General features: G+C 47.3%; 3 protein-coding genes across 3 annotated transcripts; 1 reads left to right on the forward strand and 2 right to left on the reverse strand.

Annotated features, from left to right (window-relative positions):
• Positions 1-20: 20 nt before the first annotated feature.
• Positions 21-548, reverse strand: CTRU02_215157 (uncharacterized protein; the record flags this gene model as incomplete). Its single annotated transcript, XM_036732447.2, has 2 exons — positions 21-473; positions 525-548. 2 exons carry the CDS (start codon positions 546-548, stop codon positions 21-23), a joined length of 477 nt encoding a protein of 158 aa, XP_036575804.2.
• An 11398-nt stretch (positions 549-11946) lies between these two features.
• On the reverse strand, positions 11947-12240 carry CTRU02_215158 (uncharacterized protein; the record flags this gene model as incomplete). Its single annotated transcript, XM_036732448.2, has 1 exon — positions 11947-12240. The coding sequence occupies one exon, from the start codon at positions 12238-12240 to the stop codon at positions 11947-11949; it is 294 nt and encodes a 97-aa protein (XP_036575805.2).
• A 6974-nt stretch (positions 12241-19214) lies between these two features.
• On the forward strand, positions 19215-20372 carry CTRU02_215159 (transposase; the record flags this gene model as incomplete). Its single annotated transcript, XM_036732450.2, has 1 exon — positions 19215-20372. One exon carries the CDS (start codon positions 19215-19217, stop codon positions 20370-20372), a length of 1158 nt encoding a protein of 385 aa, XP_036575807.2.
• Positions 20373-27264: the final 6892 nt, after the last annotated feature.

The following is a 27264-nucleotide window of genomic DNA, read 5'->3' on the forward strand; positions in this document are numbered from 1 at the left end:
GTTCTGGTCAGACACAGGTGTCAGTTCACTTCCAAATGGTGCTCTTCTGTGGTCTTGCCCTTCTGCCACCAGTCTGTCTTCCCTAGACTCTGGCGCATCCACGCCTCAACAGCATCAATACCGCCGGCTGCCCACGGTTCTGTCTGGGTTTCATCCCACTGCCAGCCAGATCCGCTCCAGCGAACGAGCAGCCCATTGGCGGCACTTGTCACCCATTTGGTCGCGTAGTGCCGCACGAGGTTGTCGAAATGGGGAAGAACAAAGGCCCAGGCCGGGTCTTGATCCAAAATGTGGCACTCGGCGCGGAGGCATGGGATCAAGTCGGAGTAGAAGATGCGGTCAAGGTCGGACGGAAGAATGCGGCGGCAGTAGAGGTGGAAGAGAATAGTAGCACGCGTGCGGACACACCAGCGGAAGCCGCGTTGCTTGTTCGGCTTGGCTGCGTAGTACGAGAGGGCGTCACCGCAGAGTCGCTAGATTCAACAAGGTTAGTCAATGTGCGGAAGACGGGGATTGCAACATACAGCGGAGCTGTTGGTAAGACACATGGTAATTAAAAGGGTGCACGATGGGTTACTATGGTGGAAAGTTGAATTGATGGTGGTGCGCACGACGATGTAGTTAAATCGTACGTCAGGAGGATGTTCACAGACGTATCCAGCTTCTTATCGTCACCGCTAGTTCGAATGTCTCTGAGAAGGCTGAGCGGTGACGAGTGATGATTGTTATCAGTGGGAATGAGATGCTGCTGGCTTCCGTAGTAACAGCCCATCCTGCGGGGAAGCGGCGAACTGGTTTGCGGTGGGATTCCGCTGGCTGGGTAGGCAGCTCGTGAATGTTTGCGTCCGCGTCATCCATATCTGTAAGTATGCACGAGGCCGGTGGGATACGCATCGCATGAACACCTCAGTCTGCAGGAACCGCTCTGCAACTTGCATGTGGAATTCGGTGGGTTATGGATGACCTCCTTGGCTGTTGTTTGTGCTGTCAACCGCATCTGCAACCTGTAGGTAGGCGTGAAGGCAAAGAAGACAAGATGGTAGCCGTTGGGTGGGACATCTAGAGGCTTTCCCCCCAGACTAGGCCAGGCCACAAAAGCTCTTCATAAGATAGACTCATCCGCCTGTGTTCCTCTTCTGCTTCACTTGTGTCTTCATGCTGCAGGCATATTCTGTCCTGAGTCGACGTCTGCCTATGCGGAGCTGTCGGCTCTGGTTTTGTGTAGACTTGACAGCAGAGTTGGTGGCTTTTGCTGTTGGGTCTGTCTGTAAGGGAAACATTGGAGGAGCTGATGGCCTTTGCCGTTGGGTCTTTCTCCGAGGGAGAGAGTACTGAAAGAGTCGATGGCTTATGCTGTTGGGTCTGCGTTGGTGGCCTTTGCTGCTGAACCGGTCCCTGGGGGAGATTTGCTGGCCTTTGCCGGCGAGTCTCTGGTGCTGATGGGAGAGTCGGGGGCCTATGCCCTATGCTCGTGTTTCTGTCTCCGCAGAGGGCACTGATGGCAGGGAAAATGGCTGTTGCTGTCTGCTGCCGTCCAGGTCTCTGTGGAGACCAGTAAGTGCTGCAAATGGAAGCACTGTTAGTCTTTGGCCCTGGCTCTATCTGTTCTCCGATTTCACCCGTCTGTGGCCCTTGCCTACACGAGGGTGTTAACGAGAGCGGTGCTTAGGCAGTAGCTACCTAAGTTTGGTTGCCGGCACCTTGTTTGATCCCTTCTCTGGGGCATATAGGGGAAAGGAGGCTTGGGGCATGCTTACGTAATACAAGAGACGGCTCTGACAGCTGAGAGCGACACTTAACGAAATCGTAGAGCTCCTCCTGCTGGCCCGGCTGCTCAGTCGTCATCATCGTTGTCCAAGTTCAGCTTTGCATTTAAAGCGTCTTCAAAGCCTACTCCAACGGGGCCTAAGTCAGAGATCTCTCAGAAATTCAATGCTGCCCCGCAGCAACACGAAGTCCAGAGATTGTGATTGTGGTCGAGACCGGGAACAGGCCGCGACGGTAATAGGGAGAAGGACAAGGAGAAAAAGAAGACCATGGAAAGGGAAGTCCAACAGCACCAACAAGCAAAGAAAAGATCAATTGCCAAAAGTGGCGTGTTTCTGCGACGTTCTTGTGGGGGGAAAAGCGGCACGAAACGCTCAGAATATGGCAGTGAAGTGATGTGTCTGTGGAAGGAGCCAACTGCAGGACTGTGGAGGCTGGCTAAGACCAGTGGTGGCAGTCGGCAACCTACGTGACAGGCTGGCCAGGCCCTACTACTCAGTACTTGATGCGCTTGACCCTCAGGGTCCTCATAGCCCGCCAGATGTCACCACCTGTCCGTACTGACCGCCACAGGCATCCCCGTAACCCACACCAAAGACCCAGCGGCCACATAGCGTTTGGCACTACGCCTTAGCTCATGGGACGGACCGAGCCGGTCAGCCAACCTTCATGATTCATAAGCCAAATGCGAGAATAGCGTTCGTGAGAGCAGCGAGGATGGACGACTAGGGTCGGAATTTCAGGTCAGAATCTTAGGTCAGAATTTTAGGCCAGAATTTTGGATCAGGAGTTTGGGTCAGAGATTTGGGTCAGAATTTTTGGGTTGGAAATTCTGACCAGACTTGGACGTCGTGATAAACGACATGGTGCGTAGAAGCAAGGCACTCAATCTTGTCGCGTCGGGATATTGACGTTACCCCCATGACAGATAAGGCATGGATGAGTCCGGGTACCCTATAGTCAGGTCGTTGATCTGTTTCAAGGTCGTCCTTGGCTTTTTTCGCCGGCCTTCGCGCGAACCCAGCCATCAGCAAGCAGATCCACTATCCGAGGCATTCTTAGACCTAAGTCTATTATAATCTCTCGTGCAGACTTGGAAGATGTAGGCGAAGGGGTTATGATTGTCGGGCTACTAATGCTCAGGTGGAACGGTGGTGTTGTGTTTGTTACCTGCGCAGGGGAGGTCGGTGTGGTGTGTTGGTTTGAGGCATCGTATGGAGACGTGAGCCCAAGGTATTACTACTGCATACTGCACCAATGTTCGTCCGAGTTCTTATCCAAGTATACATCCTACCTCCCGTCGTCGTCTGGTCTTTGGTAAGCCAGCCTTGAATTATTATGAATGAAGTGTTCAAATGAGACTTGTCTTGACCAAAACGTGCTATTGGAAGTCGTCATGGTGCCGCATTTTGCTCATAGATTGAAACTTGCCTTGGCGCCCCTTTTGTCTCGATAGTGGGAAACCCTTTTCAACTCGAGCAAGATGAAGCGGGCGGCGATACTCGACACAACGGGGTAGCCTGTGGTGCAATTTGGTGCAATATGGTGCAATTTTCCCGCAGCTGTTCCGCATCTAGACTCCCTTCTAACTTTGAAGGAGAGGCCTCATCCTGATCAATACACTGACGGCAAGTCTTAGGCGGCTGAGCTATGGCAGTGACTATGGTTCTTGTTCCGAGATGCATATCTCATCAGACAAGGGCGCAACTCATAGCCAGCGTCTTTTACTCCTCATTGCAGTTCTAGTCACCTTTCAGCATAATAATCCTAGCACTGTTAAAATGAGGCACATTGACACCCCCTGCTGCATATGTATGATCTAGTGAGGCTTCTCTAAGCCCACTCTTAATGCGTTTCATTGTAGTCTGGCCAGGTCTGTTGCTGCAGGAGCGGTAAAAACTCGATAGGAGAGTCACAAGGGACAGAGTGTGTTAGAGGATTTGTGGGACGGAGTGAAGGGGTCAGGGGATAGGGGTTCTAGGGGTAACTGCGTTAGTCTCTGGCCTCTCAACCCTGATTGAGAGACTCCCTTCATAGCTCTGATTGACCTCTAGTGAGGCAGCGGTTCTCTCTTCCGTTGTCTCCTCCTAATATCCCCTTATTTTTCCAATCTCCACATACCGTAGACTTCTAAGACCACCACGCTTCTAGTCTCCCGTTTTCTCTTCGTAGAGCTGAAGTGAAAAATGTTACCGTTAATCGTGAACTCTCCGTTGTGGCTGTCAGAAGGGGTATCGGTTGGCTGAACACGCTGGCCTTCAGGGGGTTCTTCCGTGCGGGTGCCCGGAGGCAGGCACATGGCGTGCGGATTAGTGGGATTTCCGGTAGTAGTATGAAGGGAGCGATTAATTCCGGAGGAAGCTAGCAGGCGTCTGTCGGTGAGCACCTCGTCTGGAGTCTTATTGTTGTTGCAGCCGAGAAGGTTGCCGCCATCTTCTCGTGGGCGTGCGATGTTTGCGTGATGTGAAGAAGTTGGAAGACCATCGCTGAGCAAGTCTCTTCTTCTATGGTATTTTCAGTGCTTATTAGACGCTCTCCTGGCAGGTGGGCTGGATCCAGTATGGTTTCTCTTCTTGAGGTCGTCAGCGCTCAGGCTACTCGAACAATTCGTCCAGCTGGCAGATTGGGGAGGGATAGACATTACTTCTGCTGGAATCTATAGATCCCAGATGCCTGTCTTTCCACTCTCGTTAGCAGGACGTCCTTACATCAGCCTTGGTTCGGGATAGCCTAGCTTACTGGTGATATCGTCACTTCTGATTGACGTTGCTGATCTCCGGTTTGTTCGTTGCAGAGTGGTAACTATGAAGTTAAGGATCACTGGAGGTTTCACAGGCTTGAAAAGGGTACCTTACTGGTAAAGACCGTAAAACAGTAAATTCCTAATGAGTGTGATGTGCTGCATGAAGTAAAGTGGTTGTGGGCTAGCAGTGAAACTGGAAAGTATGGACTTCCAGACTGTCACGTGTGGGAAAGAAGCGGTGGCTCCTCTATATTCAACGTGCTGGGCGTCTGGCCGTGTGACCGCCCGGCCGGCCACTTGACCCAACAAGAAGAAGTGACAGTCCGCAAAGCAGCGAGGCAAACCGAAATCAACAGACAATGATTGGCAGTTTGGTAGCCTCACCTCAATGACCTGCACTGAGATTAGTTGGAATAATAGCATCAATAGTGCCCAAAAGTAGCTGACAATGTCAAAGTAGACAGACTGTCTCTAATAGAGGCTGCTGAGACCTAAGAAGTAAATGAGGAAGACCCCGAACGGTTTGAACGCGATTTGAATGACTCCCCGCTTGCATTAGTAAAATGCAATCCCTCAAAGCAGCTACCGAGAATACTAGCAACAACGGCACTTCCTTGATTATCATTGCTCATAAATTTGATGTAAGTAAGAAAACACTTTTGCGCTGGTATCTAATACTATTACTCAGGGAAGGTGAGCTCCAGGACGATGAAAAATTTCGAGTTTTGGTGCGGTGTGTCGATCAGATGGTGTTTGCCCTCGTGGAGGCAATCAAAGACTTGCTGCTTGGTAACTAATTATTGAACCATACTTGGACAGCATCCCGACCCTACCTAGGAGAGGCGTACGAGAGAAAAATTGATAGCAATAGACACTGTTAACAGTTGGCGGCTGAAAGTAATGGTGGAAAGTTAATTGTCCCACGAGACAGCTAAGAATTTTGATCTCAATTACGCCTCTGCAATACAGTATTAATAACTAAACCCACTGAGAGGGTTGTGAAGCGTCGAAATTCGGACGTACGGCGTCATGACTAATTCATACAAGGAAGGTTTGCAAGCTGTGTTATTGACGCATGTTCTTAGTTCAAAGTTTTTGTTGGGCACAATTAGTACAGCGCTTGACGATGCGTGTTCCAGTCTCTGTAAGCGGTTAGCAGGAATCGTGAGAGGGGGCAATTCCTCAGGGGAACTTACGACGGGTGATACAGCATATCTCCTCAGTGTCTCCTCGGTCAGCAATGGCGTAGTAGTAGCGAAGGCAGAACCCGAGAATCCTTGAGGAGAGGAATGGTTTTCTTCGAACCCATATTAACTGATACAAGTTATAATGGGGCATTATGAGGATGGTCCTCCTCGTAAGGCCTCATGAGACCTTATGAGAAAAACCTTACCGGGTTGAACAGGGTAAAGAAGGAAAAAGGAATTCTGGGCTGCTGAGAGAATAAAGGTGTTTATGTAGGGCCTAACGAGGGAACAAGCAGTCGCAACAGCGAAGTTTCAAAGTTAGGGACGTTTTCTTAATTAGGGAAGTACTTTACAACACAGCTGAGCTAAGCCTGGAATAGGACTACCTAATAAGAGCTTAGAGTGTCTCCTTCCCCCTCCTGGCAGCACCACCAGCCATGTACCGTGCCAAAAGTGAGCACATTAATCCCTCTTACCTATCTATGTGGCTCCCGTCGCACCGCCACGGGAGCACATTGTGGCTGTAGCACACAAGCGTTACGTAGCATCAAAGACTCGGCCTCAAGCCGGGAAGTACCTAGCTAGAACAACCAGAGGATTAAGTCAAGGCGAGCATAGCATTTCTGAGCTCTGTAGCATTCCAGAAACCCTCGGCCTAATCTGGCAAGACACCGATTTGGGAGCAACTCAATGCTTTGTGGTTGGACAAATCTCCATACCTTGCGGACGCTTTCATGTCAAGTTCCTAATTGAGTGCTCAAGCTTTTACGTATTAGGCCGAAGATGAATCTGATATATATGGTGACAATAATAATTAATGCGAGCATACCAGTGATCGACAAGAAGCTAAACAATCTCATTGGGTCATGGAGAACAGGAGAAGATAGCCATCCTGGGGTCAGCTCCGTAGCTATTTTCACTGGCATACACAATACGCTAGAACAAGTAAGACTGCAATCATGAAGTCTGAGTCTGTGCCAAAGTTAGAAGGCACATAGCATTCGGCTGTAGAGATATTCAGGGATTTGGGACAGGATAATATATTAATAAGGCCTCAAAATGCAGGTTGACATTGGGGGCTGATATTGGTAAGCCTAGGGAAACGCCTAGCAAGAGGGACTTGCCCTGCTCTCCTATTGAAAGGTATCATAGTGACGAATAATGTGTTCATAGAGGGGCTACCAGGCCGAATATGATCGTAGTGCTATGTGCTTGTTATCCTAGGACGCAATGCTTGTGCCCGTTCAGAAGGACAGATTCTTTGTTCAGCTTGCATAAATTGTCTATTTGTATTGTGGTTTGTTTATGCGAGGATGGGCTGTTTTTCTCATGAGTGGTTTCAAGACTAATGTGATACTGTTCTTAGTAGGCGGCAAAAGTCCAAGAACTAATATATCTCGGCGCTCCGTACGTTTCTCTGAATATACCGAGTGAATATTTTTATTTGGGGGTGTGAATTCTCTAGTTAAGTGAGAGCGCGATCATTTGCCAATGTAGCACAACACAAAAGCCATGCCGACACTGCCTGATGCGGATTTTAGACTACACACCTGACTGTTTCTTTCCGTTTGTCAGCGGACTGAGAGGGTTCTTCAAAAAGAGATGAACATTCATGCGGATCCAATCTTTCATCTGGTAATAACATCCGTCAGCAGCACCTTGGAATCTTTTCGTAATTGCATTATATATATGCAACACCTTCAACTCTCGCAGAAGCCTTCTTGCGTAACAGGGTCGTTATTGGCCGAGCATGACACAGCGAGATCTCAAATGATGTTTTGCCACTCTCACCTCATGAGAGGTCAACGTACACCAGTACCCAGCCAACAGTCGTGAAACAAGCTCTGGAATCTCTCTGGATCGCTCAAAGTCCCGTAAAAGTACTGTCAATTGGGCGTCTCATCTACTGGTCAAGTTCCACCGAGTTAATTTGCATTATTCGCTGCACTAAAAACGGACTACGAAATAGAAGGGCTGTTCGCATAGCAAAATACAGCTGTTTTAAACGGTTGTATCCAGTCTTACGAGCTGTTTCTTACAGAGACCGGGTTGAGGAATGATCATGTTGAATCCACGGAGAGATGTGAGTTGAATTGTTGAGACTATGGCTCTTTTTTCCGCGACATTGAGAACGATGAAGTGAGAGCATTGTCTCTGTATAAAATTAGTCCTCAAATGTACAAAACCGGTGCCGACGGGCTGGCAAGGAAGTTTGGCCAGGGGACTAGGGGCAATACCGCGAAGGAAGGGGAGCGGAAGCGACTTATCATGTAAAAGCTAGAGAGTTTGTGCTTCTCGGACTTGAAAGTAATAGGAGAAGAAGAGACAGTTAAAGCACTATTTCAGTGGACCATTTATTGTTTACCGTCTGACGTCTGATGAAGTCTCAGCGTCCTCGCAAGGTGATCTACCTTAAATTCTACCCGTTCGTTATTCATGCCTCGTCCAGTTCTCCTCCCTGTCTCTCTTATTCTTTCCACGACATAATCTCTCTTCCAGGCCCAGTCTCACAACGGCTTTCCACGACGGCATTTCAGCTTCCCTAGGACAGTAGTCCACAAGTGAGAAATTTGATAAAACAGGACATAGCTAAAGGTCACACAGAACTCCAGATGTTCCCGGAAACACCTTGATTGAATAGTACTAACTCAGCCCCTGTGATCAGTTCCTTTTTGTTCCTACGGGAGAAGAACTGAACGCGTGCACAGTCTGTCGGCTAGTTACTGTTAATGCTGTCATGATGCATGGGGATGAAATGGTTCAACTCAAATACTTATACGTCCAAGTCTGTCGATAGTAATAGACAAAGCAACAGCTGCATAAATACTTAACATGCCTGCAAATGAATAATATTATTACCGTGCTCTCGATGTGAAGCATTGCATGTCCTCCACCTCCATCGTGCTCCGCAACGTCAAATCATTCATTTGTCGGTCAAACTGGTTCGCGACGTATTTGTCGTTCAAAGAGCCCAGAAGCACGCGAGTTCAGAGTGGCTTGGAGAGCTGATTCTGCCATGGTGGAGAAAGCGTTCGAGATCACCGCGATACCGTCGTCGCAGGGATTGACCAGTTGTTAACCGCAGATTGTACCTCCTGGGAATCTTCACGGGGTTCGTAGATTGAGGCCGCTTGATGATGGACATGCACCTGAACAAGGATCCAATGCGAGTTTTTGCATCGAACTGAACAGGGTTGTTCCATAGTTCTGTGTTCTGTGTTTATTGTGGGCGGGGAGTTCCAAGTCGAATCATTTTGCGCGGTCCCAATAATGAAGGGACCAGTAGCAATAAAATACGTCTGGTTGTTGCATTGAGATGATTGATCGCGGAGAATCGTGAATAATCTTGCTCCCGCCCCATCTCAGATCCAATAGGCCTTCAAGCAATGCAAGCTCACTAGCACCAGAAGTAGGAGAGGCATCAGTACCTGTGACCGGGCGAGACGCAGCGCACGTCGGAAGAGTACTAGATGTATGGGCAGCATCGGAAGGAGTAGCGTCGACAGGAATAACAGCGATGGATGGGACAGCAGTGATGGGCGCAGGAAGGGATACCTCTGAACCCTGTGGATCTTGGCTTTCGGATGGTACGGCCTTTGGCTGTTTGGAAGATCTAGTGGGTGATTCTACAGCATATCGCTTTTCTGTGTTTTTCGAGGGAGTGTCCATGTTCGTGTCCTAAGACAAAGACTTAGGTGTCCCTTCCGTCGAGGGGCTTAACATGTAGCCAGAGTCTTCGTTTCCGTCCGTGATAGGTTGGTTGTTGTGGCCTTGGTCGGAGTAAATGTTGTCAAGATGTGAGTCTTCAGGGTCGGAATCGTCAAATTGAACACCCTCGGTGGCAGGTGTAGCTTGTGTAGAGATCGAGTTTGTCGCGGGAGTAGGATTGTTTGACTATTCCGAAAACTGTAATCTGTGTGTATTAAGACGACAGAAAATGGAAAAGGCGAGAAGAAGGCTGGTTAACTTACCACGCTTGGATGACGCGTAGCCGTCCTCACGATTGCAGTGGCAGTCCTTTTTGGCCGCCGCTTCCTCGGGTTTCCCTCCCGAGATTATACAAGACTTGATCGCAGTCTCCAAGTCGCATGGCAGCCACTTAATATCGTCGGAGATGCCTCGGGTGCGGGTCTGGGCTCGGGGTGCTCTGGCATGGTTCAAAGAGCTCACCGCTGGGTCGCAGGGGGCGATCTTAGACAGTCGGTCGAGTAGGGTGATGAAAGGCTGAGAGACGTTCTCGAAGAAACCGATAATGTGGCCCGGTTGAATGCCCAACGGGCAGTAGCTTTTTTGACTTTGGCGAGTGCGCGCTTCGTCAGAGACTTCCCCGGAAGCAAGCGAGAGATCTCTCCAGCGGGGGAAACAATTGCTGTGACTTCGACAGGAAGACGTTGGAGAACAGCTTCTCGACCGTGGACGCTAGAGACGGTGTTGAAGGATGACAGGAGGTTCTCGAGCGAGTTTGCCCCGTTGGTAGCGAGCTGCGACAACCGACAAATGACGTCTTCAAGGTTAATTGCTGATGCGGAAGTGTGGAGGAGAGTTTGTGCTGCTGACGAAGGCATAGAAAGGACATAAAATTCGTAAGTTGACTGATATGTGAGGCGCGGCCGGAGGTTGTCCACAAGGGCGAGGTTCAACGCATTTACTAGTATGTTGATGAAGTCGGTTGGTTGAGGTGACGAGTAACAGCAGGGTGGAGAATGGTAAGGAAGGCAGAAGGAGGTGGAGGGATCGTTAGGCGGATAGCAGGTGAAAACGAAGACAGCTCCCTCTAGATCATGTCGCGAGATAGAAAACTGCTGGCAAAGGGGTCAACTGTTGTCCAAGCCTGGACATTTACACGCGAGAGTTCGCCAAACATGTGAATGCAGGTGGATGGATGTGGCGGGTGGATATGTGGCGGGTGGGTATGGCGGCACCCGGGTATCAAACAAATTAGCACAGTTTTGGTGCTGGCCATAGGGAAGACGGTCGTTTTTCCTGTCACCCGGGTGGGCGGATGGATGAGTATGTCGGATAGATTAGTGTGTCGGATGGATGTGGTGGGTAGGGTTGTGGCGGATGGATGAGTATAGCGGATGAATGAGTATGTCGGACGGATGAGCATGTCGGACGGATGAGCATGTCGGACGGATGAACATGTCGGACGGATGAGAATGTCGGATGGATTAGTATGTCGGACGGATAAGCATGGCGGATAGATAAGTGTGTCGGATGGATGTAGTGGGTAGGGTTGTGGCGGATGGATGGGTGTATCGGATGGATAAGCATGCATATATATAAATATGGTAATCACTTTAGTAGAGAGTGGCCTACAAGATAAGATGAGAGTGGACGTTCTTCAAAGATGTAAATTGAGCCACGAGATGGAAATTAAGACACCTGGCTTGGTAATGGCAGACTCTGAACACTGCGCGCGGATGGCGTCCTCTACGGTTTCCGATACTTTTAGGCTGTTGATTGAAGACTTGGGAGACTCCTGCACACGAAGTGTCAGGCTCCGCACAAAGACTTATTGGCTTCAGCATACCTTCCCCAACCCATCCTTTCAACAATCGCCATCTCATTATCAGATTGAGACAAAAAAGTCCCTATAGATCGCTTAATGGTTCTAAATGGGGCTCATATGCTCAGAACCCTCTCTTGCACTATTGTGGTGATCTTGCAATGAAAGCCCATTTACGCTTGGCACACGAACCTTTTCTGTCCACAGTTTGTCGGCGACAATAGCTAATTAAAAGCTGCCGACGGCGAGACAAGGCAGTAGGCTCGCTCAAACCTGGGTGGTAGGGACTGAGATTGTCTACGTTAGAAGATGAAGGCAAAGAACTTGGGGACACAAGACAGGTTGCAGAAATGGACATCAGCTAGTGGAGAATTATAGCGGCTGTCTACAAGTTTCTTGGCTGTAACAGATAGGAACATGTTGTCATTGTGCGTCGAAGCTTTTAGCAGGAGCTGATGACCCGCAGTGCTGTAGTGAAGTTTAATTGAATAAGGTAACAGTGGGAATCATCACAGCATGCATGAAGGCAAATCCAACACCATTAGTCCCCGTTTTATTATTGCACTGGTCCGATGATGTACAAGTCGTAGCACCCAAATAGCACGGACGGTCCAGAAGCCCCAGGACGGAACATATGCCTTTGAGAAACCATTGCAGCCATAGACCAGGTTCGTGACCGGATCAATCTTAGCCATGGACGGAGCGGCGGGCTTCTCCTGTTGACATTTCAGAGGGCGCATCTACATAACGGGCCGCATGAGATGTATCGTCTTCTTAGCCGCAAGGTTCTTGGTCTCTTTCTTCTGAATGGAAGCCTCCTTGGGGGCAGCAAGCTTCTTTTCGTCTTTCAATCTCTCGACGTCCTTCTTCTCGATCTTCTTCTCCTGTTTCTTGGGGCTCTTCTTGGCAAGCCGGGTTCCATCGGAAGAGAAATATCCCATCGACCAGCCCAAGCCGGGTTGGGAACGTAATAAAGAGCAAGACGTGATGTAAGTTGGACGGCTAATAACCTCTTGAAGGATTTTGTTATCCATGGCCGTGCCTGAGGCCTGGGTGGCAACATTGAAATGGAGGATTGGGCCTAGAATGGGAATCAGACATGTTCGCATGCCTGACAGATGAAGAGTGGACGCATTGCCATTTGGTAGGTGCTCGAAGATGCCCTTCTCCACACTAGCACTTGGGGAGGAGAGGGGCTTATTGAAGAGAGAGTCAAACTTTGCGTCGCTGACGATGTTGAAGCCGCCTCAAATGGTGGGCGTCTTGCCAGTGCTGGTGACGTCGTGGGGAAAAATGGTGACATCGAGGCTCTGGAGGAGCGCCTTCAATGGGGGTGTGACTGTGAAGGGATAAATTAGTGACGGAAACGCGTGGTGTCGATATTAGGGTGGCTCGCCTACCCCCAGAGGTGAAAAGTTCCTGCATCCCGAAACCGACCTGGAGAGCCTCGTTGACGTGGACACGAAACGTGGTCTCGCTAAAGACGTTACATCTGGTCATTAAGATGAAAAGTTGTAGCGACTTGACAGCTACAATGAGTGCATCGATATGTGTGAGGTGCAAAGGCGAACATATCGAAGAGAACGGTGATGAACCGCTCAAGGCGGTTCAATACCAGAGACAATGTACAAAGTTGAAGTCAAACAATCAAATAATTAGCAAATAAGGAAGATATCGACTGGCTGCAGAGCGGTGGAGATAAGCATCGGACCAGAGGCTCCATATGGCGCTCCGGTCCGTGCCCAAGCGCACCTCATAATTCAAATGAGCGATATGGGTGCTGAAGGTAAGGGTCAAAAATGTGCATCATCTAAGGTCAGAAAGTTGGGCCGGGTTTGACCTTTGGTGTGAGGAGGCAGGAAGAGTCGAGTAGTCAGTAAGCAGGGCCAACTCATGTTGCGACGCAGCAAAGTACGACAGTAGCGCAAGATGGTTCTCAAGCACAGAGGTCACTCCGTGGCACAGCACCCTTTTTGATCCAATCAGAAAAGCTTGGTGACATAATCCCTGCCGAGAATTAGCCAAATTCAGCCCAATTGGCTGCACCTGAACTCAAGTGGGCACCTAGCTTTACTGTCAGGCAGGTGTGCCAACGATTCTTTCTGTATCAGCAGCATCATTCTACGGCGCAACACAATGGGAAAGACCACATGGAGTGTCTTCGTCTAAGAATTTCCAGTAAATCTGGACTTATCCCAGTCGCCTTGCCGACCACTAAGCAAGGGTACATATGTACTTTGTCCTATCCACTTTCGTTTAGGGGAAGGATCAGAGTTACACCTTCTGGTCAGAAAATTAGTCGTCTAAACTCTGACCTCTGACCTCTGACCCGTCCCAACCAATAGTCTTTCCACATTGGGAAGGGAACTTGAGTCTGCAGTTGCACACGAGACAGACTACCTGGTGCGATCGACGTTACCTTTCTTTCCGACGCAAACCCATCTCGCCCCAACCACAGCCATCCGGAGTCGCATTTCACATCACCAGCGGCAGCACAAACAGAAGCATCAGCAACAACACCAACGCCAGCCAAGTTGTCGGCGATCCTAAACCTTTACGAATATTATCGCCCTTGATTCTTCCGAGCTCTCCTCCCCTTTGACATGTTGCAGGCGGAAGTTATTTCTTGACACGGTGCAAGGCTTCCAACCCTGCTGACCGCTTCTTCCACTGGTGATGCTGGGCTCTACTTATTAAGTTGTCTAACTGCGTACTCCCGACCGAAAACCTTACTGGAAGCTGATTCTTGTGTGCCCCAGCATACCTTTCTGTCGCAATTTCATCCATCACGCTACTTCTCCGAACGCTCCGAGTTGTGCAGCGACCTACACAGCAGCATCGGCCGTCGCAAGCACATTCAGATCCCAACTTTTGCATTTTCCCATCAAGCTTTGCGCTGGCATCGTCGTTAAAACCACGGAAAACACCATGGACATCGCTAAATGTCGGATTGAAGTTGGTATCAAAGGCCATCTACACCCTACGCACATCGTCGAAACCGATAAGTAGATGATACCAGAAACAAAGAGAACAGCTATTCTGGCCACCGCATCGCAACGCCAAATCCACCAGTCTCTTCAGACTTGGCAGCACAGAGCACTTACGGTTATCACGACTTCGTCGAGGCCCCCATTCTATCGACGTCTCCACGCCTGCATCTTTCCCAACTCGCTCTACGCAGCAACGCCGAAATTTGCCAGAACAATAGTTTGAAGTTCCAAAGTATCACGATTTAATTGGTCCATGGATACAGTCGAAAGGCATTTATTGAGTTACCTAGGCTGTGAGAATGGCGAGAACTTGGGGCTGGGTCACAATGACTCAGCTATGCAACGGGCAATGGATATCATGCATCATGCTCCTCACCAGAAACCCAGACAGGTCCAGCCGTCTAACTTGGCAGCCATTCAGTGTGCTGGCCGCACATCCGCTCATTTTTGTACCACTCGAGTTAAAAATGCATCTGCACAGCACCTGGCTCACCACCAATGACTCTGGCCGCTGCTGCACAGGGACATCAGCTGCTACCACCGGGTCCTGAGGGCACTGCCGTCCCGGCAAAAGATTTGTACAGCACTTCCATATGACTTGCATCATTCTCAACTGGTTTCATTACCTGGATGCTTCTCGTGTCTGCTACCCCTAGAACACTGCCCCACGCGGGCATCAACAGCATCCACGTCGAAGCATCCCATCAACCGTCAATCATCAGGCTAACTGACACCATCATCACAGCCGGTATTTCTCTATACCAATCTTCGCAACCTTTTTCAAAAAAAGAAAAACCCTAGGCGAACTTCCTTTCCCTCAAAGAGCTCCCCGAACGAACACTCCCTATCGAAAAATACATTGACTGCATGCAACCAACACCATCAATCCTCGATCGTTTCCCGACCTGCCTCGCTCGAAACCGAGATATGTTCCTTTTGCTAAGGTTTAACTATCTGTTTGGAGGACTTCCGCCTGGCTGCAGCGAGCGCCTTGCGTTAGCTACGGTGTCACCCTACGGAAACAACCTACCATTACCGATCCGTTGCGGCACGAGCAGTATATACGGCTGCTACAATGCGTCCCACCACTCGTCTAGAACCTCTATGCACTTTTATCGCGAACGTAACCGCTGTCGCCTTGACTACAATGCGGATCAACTCCCAGCTCTGGCTCCATATGTACATGCCCAAGTGACCTCTCCCGCTTTCACCGGCTACAGTTATGGCCTCATCGATTGGGTCCCCCCCTTATGATGTCTCTGAACACGCGTAGAGCAGGATAATCCGAAGATTTCCCTCGCTGCCAAAGGTCTGAGACGCGGCCTCTGTTTGTGCAGAAGTTATTCGGTTGTTTCCTCGATCGTGACGTAGCCGCGCCAAGCAATAGGGATTCCTCAGTTCTTCTGCGGAGAGCAGATTGTTTATCACATCCACTGGGCCATATCACAACCTGTGACTCTCACAGTTTTCTGCAGGGGTGGTGACATATCTTCTAAGAATGAAGTACGAAGGAGCCTATGAATCCTCCCTCTGAAGCTGGAAACCTCGACGTGGGTTTGAAATGGTCATGGAAGTCCTAGAGCTGTTTTCACAACATTCGCTGCCCTCTCCGACGTCGGAAGAACACAAACACCCGTGGCGAAATACTCCGACCTACAAACATCAAAGTAGGCGTTATCCTCAATTCTGTCCTCTCCTCTTACCATACGTCGCAGTGTCACCAATTCCCTTGTACGTGAGCTTCCTGTTCAAATGCAAAGTCTAGTATTCACTCGTTGACATAATATGCCCAGCACTTCAACTTTTCAACGCCTCGAATCAACATATTACACCAAGAATACTATGATTTACCACATTATTATCAGTTCAGTCTTACTATCAGTATCAGGTTCGCTGCCTTTGAGGATTAGAGTTACTCTTGGCTAAAATGGATATTATTATCAGTAAGAACCCGATCATTTCATTCCATATTGTCTCTACCAGCTCCTTTCCCGAGCTTATCATCAGCTAACCACAAGGATCTTCTGCATGCGTCACAATAAAAACTGTTGAAGCAGATGGTGGCAATGTTTAGAGAGATCCGCTCCATCTCATACATCAGAAGAGCCACCTTCGGCCTCGACCATCGCCGTGAAGACCTCAGATACACTTAAACGTCTTTGACAATTTCTTTGACTATGCGTCCTAGTCTTTCCTTTGAGTTCAGGGCGCTACAGCTTGACCTTTGGTCTGACATAGCGTGTCCAACCTCGCCTCTCTATGATTCCAAGAACCCAAACCATTAACAAAAATGTCTGTTTTTGCAATTGCACAATTGAAAACCTTTGGTGGAGCACAGTGGGGTCAAAATGCTCTGTGGCCTAACGACACGCCACCCAACCTCCTCTCGATCGTCTCTGTCTCGTTGCTCAGAGACTAGGGAACCACAGCGATATAGTAAGTCCTCGTTGGCGCCGCATATGGTGTAACACATGACATCTACGCCTTTATGTGCAGTATATCTACTGGTTTCACGAGTTCCAAAGTTCTAAATCCGTTGGGACGGGGTTTCCATGCCAGCCCCAGAGAACGTGCCGTGAATCAGCACGTCCATAATAGACAAGCAATCCTTCCAGAAACTGACTGCTTATATTATAGCAATGTCCATGAGGAAGGTCATTTAGGTTGGTCTCAAACCGGTGATCCGCATCCATCTGTGTTCGTAATCAAAAGCCTTTGTTTCGCTAGTTCACAAATCCATTATGACAGAAGCTTGGATTAGCACGGGATGTATTTTAGTACATACAAATTGAACACATCAAGAGCCTCGAGCTGATCTATCAAGCGTCTGAAGACATCGCCATCGAGAGTAACATCTGATGCAGTAAATGTTTAATGTCAAGTAGGACAATCCAATAACATCCGCAGTTCCCCAGATGAATTCATTAATCCCCCGCAAAGACCGTTCAAAGGTCGCCGGAGGCCCAGAGTCTCTTTCGTGCCCACAGACAGTTCTTTATCATTGGTCAGTCTTCTACTCTTTTCACCTCCCGTAGAAACGACCCAGGCATTCATCTATTCGTTAACAATAAGCAAATATCCATCCCACCTCTTTTGCCATCTGAAGAGACACGCGCTAATTACTTAAATAACAATCAATAGATTTCAGGCGAGTCTCTCTTCAAAATTGCCCCAATACAAAACATTGACTAATCGCATTCTCGCAGGTTTCACATCCCGTGTGAATCGTCCTCTCAGCAGGCCCTCGCGTCAGATAACCCGTGGCCTCTCAATGTTTCAGTGACCAGTCCTGACGCCTCAAACATGCGCGGTTGGTAGATGCGTTCCATAGATACTTGTTGTATTCATTCAGGCATGAATTTGTTCAACATGACATACTGAGCTGCGCAATGCAATCTGCCTCATCCGTCGCTCTTCTACTCTAAGCTTGTTCTGTTGTCATAAAAATGCCCTGAGTCTACTGTCCTGTGTTTGAAACTTGATTCTTGCCGCTTTCCCTGACTTTGCCGTCATTCTGATGACACCCATCAGTCCCGCCGTTGTGATTGATGGAACTATGATTGGCGGAACTACGGAGTTTCACTACTTCTGGTGGTTGCAGCTAAGAACGCTTCGCTCCATGACATTGCCCGGCATGGGAGGCCTACTGCTTCGCCTAGATTGCGTCAGTTAACCATCGTCTCCTTATATCATTGTTATCTGGAAGTGAGGTTTTCATTTCTGTTTTCTTGGGTAAACTACTGGACAGTTTGTCTGGTAGCAGCAGTTGAATAAGACAACAGACTTGTTCATCGCACACGCAAAAGTAGACGCTAGAGCACACCGCTTTGAAGAATTACCTGAAGACTCAAGCAGGTATCAGAATACAGAATTGCCGGAATAAAACAGCCAGTACCATTCATCCAGATGTCTGTCTTTGCGAACAGTCACACATGCACCATGATGCGATATTGAGAATTGCTAAAATATTGGACGACTTGGTTCTAAGATTATTGTTCATATTATATGGGGCAATTCCCCAAGACAAATTAATGCCTACATGCAAACTACTACCATGGTTACTGAAGAACTACTAGGTGACCTACGCGGACATGTAGGCAGCTCATACTGGACTTAAGAAACTAGAAAGAGACTTTCCCAAGACAAAGAAATATTGAATGTACTCTACATATCTTTCTTTAAGAGAGAGTAATATCATATGGAATCCTTGAGGTCGCTTAATTATCAAAGAGGCCATTAGAATTGCCCGGACTTGAGGTTCATGGTGCTTTCGAAATATTGCTCAGGATATTACCAACTTGGGTCGGATAACAGCGAGCACAACGGCATAGGGCACCCTCCGTTCCGTTTCCTTTCTGTGCATGGGCATATGCTACCTCACTAGTCAGCATATAACGTCGCACACCCACTTCTCGCACACCCCCACATTTCGCACACCCATAAATCGCTCATGTAGAATTTTACCCTCTTCAACATTCTTTAATATCTTCACCACTTTTACAGCGATTATTATAATTCTTTGAATAGTTACTCTTATACGCTTAATGGGCCAGTATACGGAAACAGAAGTCAATCAAGCTCTCAATGCAGTTGCAAGTGGGCAGAGTGTCCGAAAGGCAGCTCATGATGCTGGAATTCCACCATCAACCCTCCAGTCTCGATTAAAGGGTTCACAGGCAAGAAATGTAGCTTTCTCTAGCTTCCAGAAGCTATCTCCAGCACAGGAAAGTCACTTAGCTGAATGGGTGCGTATCCAGGCGGCGTTAGGGCTGCCGCCAACACATCAACAACTCAAGGAATTTGCCCAGCGAATCCTAGACATCAGAGGCACTACCCAGCCACTTGGGAGAAACTGGATTCAGTTCTTTATTAAGAGAAATCCATCAATCAAGGTTCATAGAGCTAGAGCCATCGATTCTAAGCGTGTCAATGGGGCCTCAACTAATGTAATCAGGCAATGGTTTCAACAACTCGCCCTTCCAGAGATCAAGGCGATCAAACCACATCATCGCTATAACATGGATGAAACTGGTATCCTAGAAGGCAGAGGATCAAATGGCTTAGTACTGGGATCATCAGAAAGCTCATCAATGCGAAAAAAACAGCCTGGGTCTCGGGCTTGGACAACTATGCTTGAGTGTGTCTCTGCAACTGGTCAGGCGCTTCCTCCACTTGTTATTTATCGAGGGAAATCGGTTCAACAACAATGGTTTCCTCTTGATATCCATAAACGTGATATTTACAGTGGTTGGAAGTTCACAGCAACTGAGAATGGCTGGACTTCAGACTCTACAGCTGTGGAATGGCTTGAGAACATCTTTATCCCTCTGACTAAGCCTGATCATCCCTCTGAGCAGAGACTATTGATCCTAGACGGTCATGGCAGTCATGAAACAACAGAATTTATGTATCTCTGTTATAAACACAAGATATATCTCCTTTTCCTACCGCCACATACATCCCACGTTCTCCAACCTCTAGACCAAGCAGTCTTTGGGCCTCTCAAGGCGACCTATCGAAAAGAGCTTGGATACCTCATTCAACACAACGATTCTACAGTTGTAGGCAAACGGAACTTTCTTACCTGCTATGGAAAAGCACGCCAGATGGCATTTTCAAGCAAGAATATCAGAAGCGGCTGGAAAGCAACAGGACTATGGCCCATTTCGATAGCTCGACCGCTCATGAGCCCTCTACTGCTTGAGAATGCTTCCAAGCCCTCAAAGCCAGGCTATTCTACGCCTATGAGGGCCTCTGATGGTGGAAAAGACGAAAACTGGGCATCTGCTACATCCATAGTAGCCTGGTCAACGCCCAAGAAGACAGTTGATCTATATGATCAACTTAGCTTATTCAGCAAGTTGGATAAAGATCAGCAAACGCAGCGACTGTTGTTTCGGAAGGTTCAAAAGGGATTTGATGAAAAGGACTATCAATTGGCTACAGCAGAGAAGAAGATTGCAATGTTGGAAGCAGAAGTTGAGGCTGGAATGGTACGGAAGCGGCGTAAGGTCCAAATGAGCCCAAATTCGAAGTTTGCCAACATTGAGGCAATTCACAAAGCCCAAATTGAGGCTGGCGAAATTGAGGATAGCTCAGATGAATCTAGCGAGCCTGAATTACCTATTAAAACTGGCGATAGTATCACAGTTGCAGGAGACGAATCAGACTTATAGTTATGAAGTTGATGAATACCTCATGATGACCCAATTTATGGGTGTGCGAAATGTGGGGGTGTGCGAGAAGTGGGTGTGCGACGTTATGTCTGTCTCACCACCTCACGAAGCATTGTAAGACTGTCGGCTTTTTTCCTCGTCAACACATTTCAATGCCAGTCTATGCATCGCAGCGCAAACATACACAAAGCCTTCTACTCAGAAAATTTCTTAAGCAAACACAATGGTCGTCTCAACCGCAGCTGGATCCAGTGAGACATCCGGAACTCCATCAGTGTCCATTCTTTTCCTTTCTATCTATAACGTATATACTAACATAGACAGGGTTCTTCCGTTTTGAGCTGTCGTGATGCAATTAAGCAATAGTAGAGGCCTGAATCTAACTGAATGTCTACTTGAACTCTCCGATAAGGACGCGAGAAGTCGATCAACGTTGCTGACAACCACCAGCCGTCATGCTTCCATGGAACATAAATGCCATACATAGTCCTTCAGCACAAGACATCAAAAACTGCCTAGTAGCGAAATATGGATGAATAACAATAATGATGGGGAAAAGTCTGCTAGACGCGAAGGATGGCAGCGCGAACATGATCAGAAACGAAGGGTTCTATCGATGCGAGAGGCTCTATCACATCTTGAACCATGTCATGACCCCAGATGTTCGAACTATGTTAAGGTTCTCTACTACTAGCAAGAGGTAGTCATGAATGCAAACTGTATAGTAGAGTCGAAGCCCTAATTTTAGGCAAACACCCTGCGTCCTTGAAGTTGGAATATTAAAGACATTCAACTTAGCCGTAATCTTAGACAATGTGAGGATGCGTGATAGATTTATTCGACCCTTCTATGTATCGAGATGTCCTGGGAAATCGTTAGCCTTGAAGTCTAGTGGTATTAAGCTTTTGTCTCGGTACCTTACTACCCAAACTCCTGAGCATAGTCTCGACATATTCTTTGAAGCTGCTCCACCGCCCTAACCTCGAGTCTCAGGATGGAACCCAAAGGGTCAGATTGCAATACTATTCTTTGTAGACAACTTAATATATCGCAAGATTTGCTCCTTTCAATGCATTCTATTCGATCTGAAATGACTAATTAAAGCTCTATCCAAGTGGACGTTTTGCATGCGATCGTCGACATGGTGAGTGAATTGCAGCCTGTTAACTACCTTCACCTCATCAAGACTCTAGCGCTGGTATAAGTCAAAAGCTATTAGATAATTCTTTTAGCTCTATATGTGGTATCCGCTAGAGGAGTAATTCGCGTTGTCTAAGCTACGTTTATAAATTGGAATCACATATTGAGCACTGCGTTGGGCATCTTTCTGCACTTTTAGCGCCTTAACAGCTGCTACTTTAGCTTTAAGTCTGGCACTCACGTTACTATAGATAATAATACTGTAATATATGGACAGCTGTCCTTATTGTTTTGCAGAATTGCTCTATGTTTACATGGTTGCGCCACGGAATGAGTCAAACACGCAGGTCAGAAAGGTTGGCCATGAGTGACACTGGGAGCTGTTGGTTTTATCAGATAAAGTATCAAAATCTCGACTTCAACTGGCAGAAGGCTCAGTTAATGTCAACAAATGGAAAACGGGCAAGGAACCGGACCGTTAAGTACTTCTTTCACGGCTGGCTATTAGGTCATAGTGTCACGCGATGAAGGTAGGCAAAGGTGATCTCTTCCTGAATAGCTTTTGGCACGCACGCTGGCATACTGTCATGTGAAGTAGCCGTCCCTATGTGAGCCGGTGATGCTTTGAGATTTATAATAGCCGAAAACCTTTATATACTGGAAAGGAGATCTTCACAAAGGTAACAGGGCACTTGAGCAACCTTACAGCATAATAGTTGATCTATGAAGGTTTAGTAGAGTGGATTAAAGTAACGAAGAGAATGCACCATAACCTGAGAGGCTTGCTCGGCTTTGACGGGAGAGTGAAATTTAGAAATGTAAAAGAGGCTAATGTCTTCTAGCTCAAGTATTCAGAGAGGTCTTGGGCAGACCGTAAGAAATGTGTAGTTTGGGGGTGACCTGATTTGTAAGATCTAGAATAGCGTTGTACGTAGTATGCTCTTCAAGAGGAGCTTCGACTGAACGTCTCGGATTTTGCACTGTGATAAGACTTAGGCATCACAGGGTGGCGCATCGACCATACCTAGGTACTATTAGATGCTTGAGTGCTGGACAGGCTGTACGGTTCGTCGAGGCACATGGCTGGCGCTGCGAAACTTATAGATACATCAAAGCTCGCCATAATAATGACGCTCTGGATCGAGGAGGGCTTCGTTGATGTAGGAAGATAAGGGGCCTTAAAATTATCAGAGGGGGTTAAATTGTTCGGTTTCAAGGTGTATGAAGTTTTTTTTTTCTTCCATACCTGAGCTGGAATATAGAAGCCCAACCAGAATTCTCGCTTGTTCCTACTCGCGGGTAGCTTCTTGATGTTATTTTTTGTGATAGACGGCGGAGCAGAGAGAAATGTAGAGCCTCAACTTCTTGAAAGCAGCTACATAGTGGAAAAGCAGTGCTATTCAGTCTTTTCATTCGAGTCATGCAAGATATATGGCAATTCTTTCGACATCAGTGTTTGCAACCCTCAGAGAAGCACCAAAGTTGCGAATGGTCTACAGACTGCTTGGGAACACATATTTATATTAAGTAGAAAAGTGTTGTTGACAGGTGTTGGTGGGGCACCACTTGGGCCTTCTGCCGCTTCCAGCCTGCCCACTGCTTTCTTTGCTAGATATACCATTATACAGCCGTAGCCTGGATTGCATACACAAGAGGAGACAGTAGTACCATAGGAGTTACAGGAGTTTGTAGACGGCCGGGAAAACGGATGCAAGATATTTCTCACATAAAAATAGAGGCCGACATAGCCTTGACTATGACTAGAGTCAAGGCGGCGGTTGGGATTGGCGATACTGCCATGCGAACTGAAATGTTGCAGTGAGTTGCAGACCATGTTACGCTTTGGGGCCGGTGAATAGACCACCCACATGGTGTAGGTGTTTAAGTGTGAGAAGGAGGCGGTCAGGTTTATGGCCAACTCAATTCACATATGTGCTCTGACTTTGAAAGATAGAAGAGGGGAGAAAACAGTTGTAGTGGCGCAGTAACATATTCAATGCGCTACGTACTGCATCGATTCACAGTTAACGAGAAGGAGGAGAAATGCAGGTAGAATTTGCAGCGTGGCAGTAATAAATGCTCGACAGCTACTCTAAGACATTCCCTACGCTGCAAAGTAGTCATCTACGCTTCTACTGCCAGTCTTATTTAGGCTCCTATGAGACAATTACAATGCAAACCGTCTTGTTTTGCTGAGCTGAGGTGGAATCGTACACGAAAGCCAGGGTGACAATGTTTGCTTTGGAGTTGTTTATAGCTCTTGGACGGATTTCGTAGATGCGAGTAACATGGACGCATTCCAAGGTACTGAAATAAGGTCCATGGCTTAATTCTCCACTGGCTTTCACCAGAATCTCTCGGGATTACACTACTTAGAAAGCCTGCCTGGATGGACAAGATAATGAAACTCACGGCTCGGATCATGACACACTTAGTATCATGCATGCTTTAGATCTGCGCTGCCTGTATAGATACCCAGATTCACATTAAGGGTCATATCATACTGGAAATCTGGCTTAGAATGGGCTAAAATAGAATCTACTTCTGTTAATGATCTTCTAGCTTAGACCGCTTTTTTCCGATTCATCTCTCATAGACAACGAGTTCGCGACAGATATAAGCAAACTACCAAACATCAGGCAAGCATCCCTCATACCTGCCTATCCCAAGATCTCGAGATCTCGAGAGAGTTTCTGTGGTGATTTGACGATCTATGGCGAGTTCAGTTTGTGAAGTTTCCACACACTTTGGGAACATTTCTTCCCAGAACTGTTCCCAGGTAATACGGTTTGCAGCTTGCTTGGCAGAACATTCTCGCCTTGCTTGTCCACTTGGCTGATGAGAAGAGACTTGTTACTATTCAAAATTGAGAGTTTCACTGGCAATGCTTTGAGAATAAATCACCAATACCTAAGAAACTATTAAACTACAACCGAGCATTCCCATCAATTTCCAAAAACCTACAGAATTGACTAGGAACTTGAATTTGCCTCCCATGAAAGAATGCGTTGGCATGATCGTGCAAACCCGTCTCGTCAAGCTTCTCATCATCGCCAGTGATTAAGCATAATTGCGGCTAGCGGTACTCGATCGTCATTTCCTCCGCAGATCTGACAACTCTAGTACAGAGCATAAGTCAGCAACATTTTGGCTCTCAAAAATTAAGATATGTTTTGACTGCGAAGTCACAAAGTCCCATTTAGCCACATAATACTCAGCGTGAAGAGCTTGAAGCATTTAAAAACTTTCCGTTATAAGAAACTCCTCCAGTCTCGTGACTAGATCTCATCATCTAATACCTACTACTTCTATGTTGTTGGTGCTTTTCAGGCCCAATGCCGCCAACAATAGTTAAGTAAACCCAACCAAAAACAGAGATATGACGCATCTGAACGCGGCGGCCGTTAGAATTGAACGGAAAAGCTTAAGAACGACCAGACAGAACATATGGGCAGGATGAGGACTCAAAGAGTATGCTTTATATACGAGAGGTGACGGTAGGTGTGGTAGAGGAGAACAGTTGAGCAGATTTGGCGTGCTTCTAACGGAAGCAATCATTACTGCCCGCTCTCACACGATTGAAACGTTTGTTCTACATTCTTTAACACCTGAAGAGGTAGCTTAACCCAGGCGTTATGGATAAAAGAGTGGCTTTCCCAGTTGTTGGATGGATCTATCCAGAGCTCAGCATCAGGGAGCAACCCTTCAAATTCTAAATCAACAAGAAAACGCTTTTGATCATCTTTCATATGCCAGACAGCTTGCCAGTTCTAGTCATTCTGCTTGCTTGGAGTAGTAGTTTGCAATCTTGCGGCTTGCTGTGTCCTTTAGTGGATTTTCAATACAAGCTTATGTTAACTACGAATCTTTTCGAATCCTGACTCTCCTATTGTCTAATCAAACAAGACTCTTCCGCCTATTGATAAGTGAAGCCAATAGCTCTCATTTGTCACTACGATAGAGCTATTGAACAGTCTCTCTATGTTTAAGCTGAGCTAGCCCGCAATCAAGAATCGCCGTTCGGGAGAGGTTGAAAGCCCATGCCAAACACGCAGTCACCATCTGCATGCTAAACATCTCAAGAGAAGGCCCACGAGTTTCATAGCGCAGTCAAAAACTCTGGGTTCAGGTCCCAACGATGAACTTGTCAATTAACTTTACATTATTGCGCTGTGCCAGGTTCAATCACACCCTCGTCCTGTGAGCGAGCCCTCAGTGTGCGTGGCCTCTGAGGATTAGGACTTAAAGCCGGAGGCTCCTACAGAAGAATTTCACATTTCGATTCTGCTATTACTGATCTCAATGCCTATACTTGGATTCATGCTTCCGTCAAACCTATAGTTGAGTTTGTAGTATTGAATGTATTATTGTCCTTAACCAGTGTCTTGAACGATCGTATCATCAGGAGTCTTGCGAGTCCGCATGACACGAACGTATTACTCATTTAAGACCCGGCATTGTAGGGAGATTTGACCTTCAGATATTATCAATGGAATTTACTGTAGCCAACGCAGGGATACTGCGGCTCATAGGTATCGCATGACCAGCCTTCATTACTTCAACAAACATGAGGTAAAAGCCTCTATGTAAGAGTCCTGGCTATTTTCGTAAATGTGGTTTTGTTTTAGCAGTCCGACTTGATGAGATGTTCTGCTTTAATGACATTTGATGTGCTCTGTTTGGATTGAAAACACACATGTGGACTGATAACGCGGAAGCTCATGATCCCATGTATTTGCATACGGTCTGCATTGATGTGATTGCGTATCTTGGCGTAATTCTCCTATCGTGCGTTGTAGAGAAACATACTGAATGTTTTCTGTATTGGGGTCAAGGCCTCACTCAGCGTGCCCTCAACAATAAGATTTCTGCGATCTAGCACCCAAAAGAACAGCAAACCATAGGGGTGTTTATTGAAATGATAATTGACACACGCGTCTGACAGCGGTGGGCAATGAACGACTAGAAAAGCGTTAACATCTTAGCAAGACAGCTTCAAGTCCTGGGTTTCCGCCAGCCTGTATCCTAAGTTATAGCATATCAGGCTTTAGAGATACGTGCACTGCATAGATTGGAAACGTGATCCGGTAGTTCCTCTAGGTGATAACTCCAATCTTTCTCATTGAATGACTGATATTCAGTTCCATGGTGCACTTATAAAACAAGAATTGGGAATTCTGGAAACGCTGCGGAGCTCGGATGAGCTAATGAGACTCTTTCAAGCGAAGTTGTCAACGTCAACCTTGACTAGGTAGCTCAGCCTCACCACTGCGGTCAGCCCCTGAGATGAACCACCATCATCGGCCAGCTAACGTGATCATGAGACTTAAGCTTGCGCAAGATGGTAACGGACTCCGTGCTAGCAACGTTCAAGCCCATGAGTATCCCCTGACGAGCGTTAGATACAGCCTTGGCAATGCATGATTGATTGGTGATGGACCCCACAATCCAAGTTATTTCAATATTGTGTTTCCAGGCAAGCATCGGGTTTTGTCGGTCTGCACCTCGATGCTCCTAAACAAAAGTAGTTACATGCAACCAGCTGACAAGAGGCAGTAGCTACTCTGCGTTTCTAAGAAGGTTAAGAAGGTCATGTACTATGATTAATATAGTACAAATACTAGCCTTCATGGCCAGCGAAATTAGTTACAACTTTCTCAAAATCTGTTGGGAGTTTGTCGAGGTAAAAGAGCAGTGATGAGATGACATTCCGCTACTCGTGAGATTAGATTCCAGTGGCATAAAGGGGGAT

The sequence above is a fragment of the Colletotrichum truncatum genome (genome assembly GCF_014235925.2).
Source record: "Colletotrichum truncatum strain CMES1059 chromosome Unknown Contig_0013, whole genome shotgun sequence".
NCBI lineage: Eukaryota > Fungi > Ascomycota > Sordariomycetes > Glomerellales > Glomerellaceae > Colletotrichum > Colletotrichum truncatum.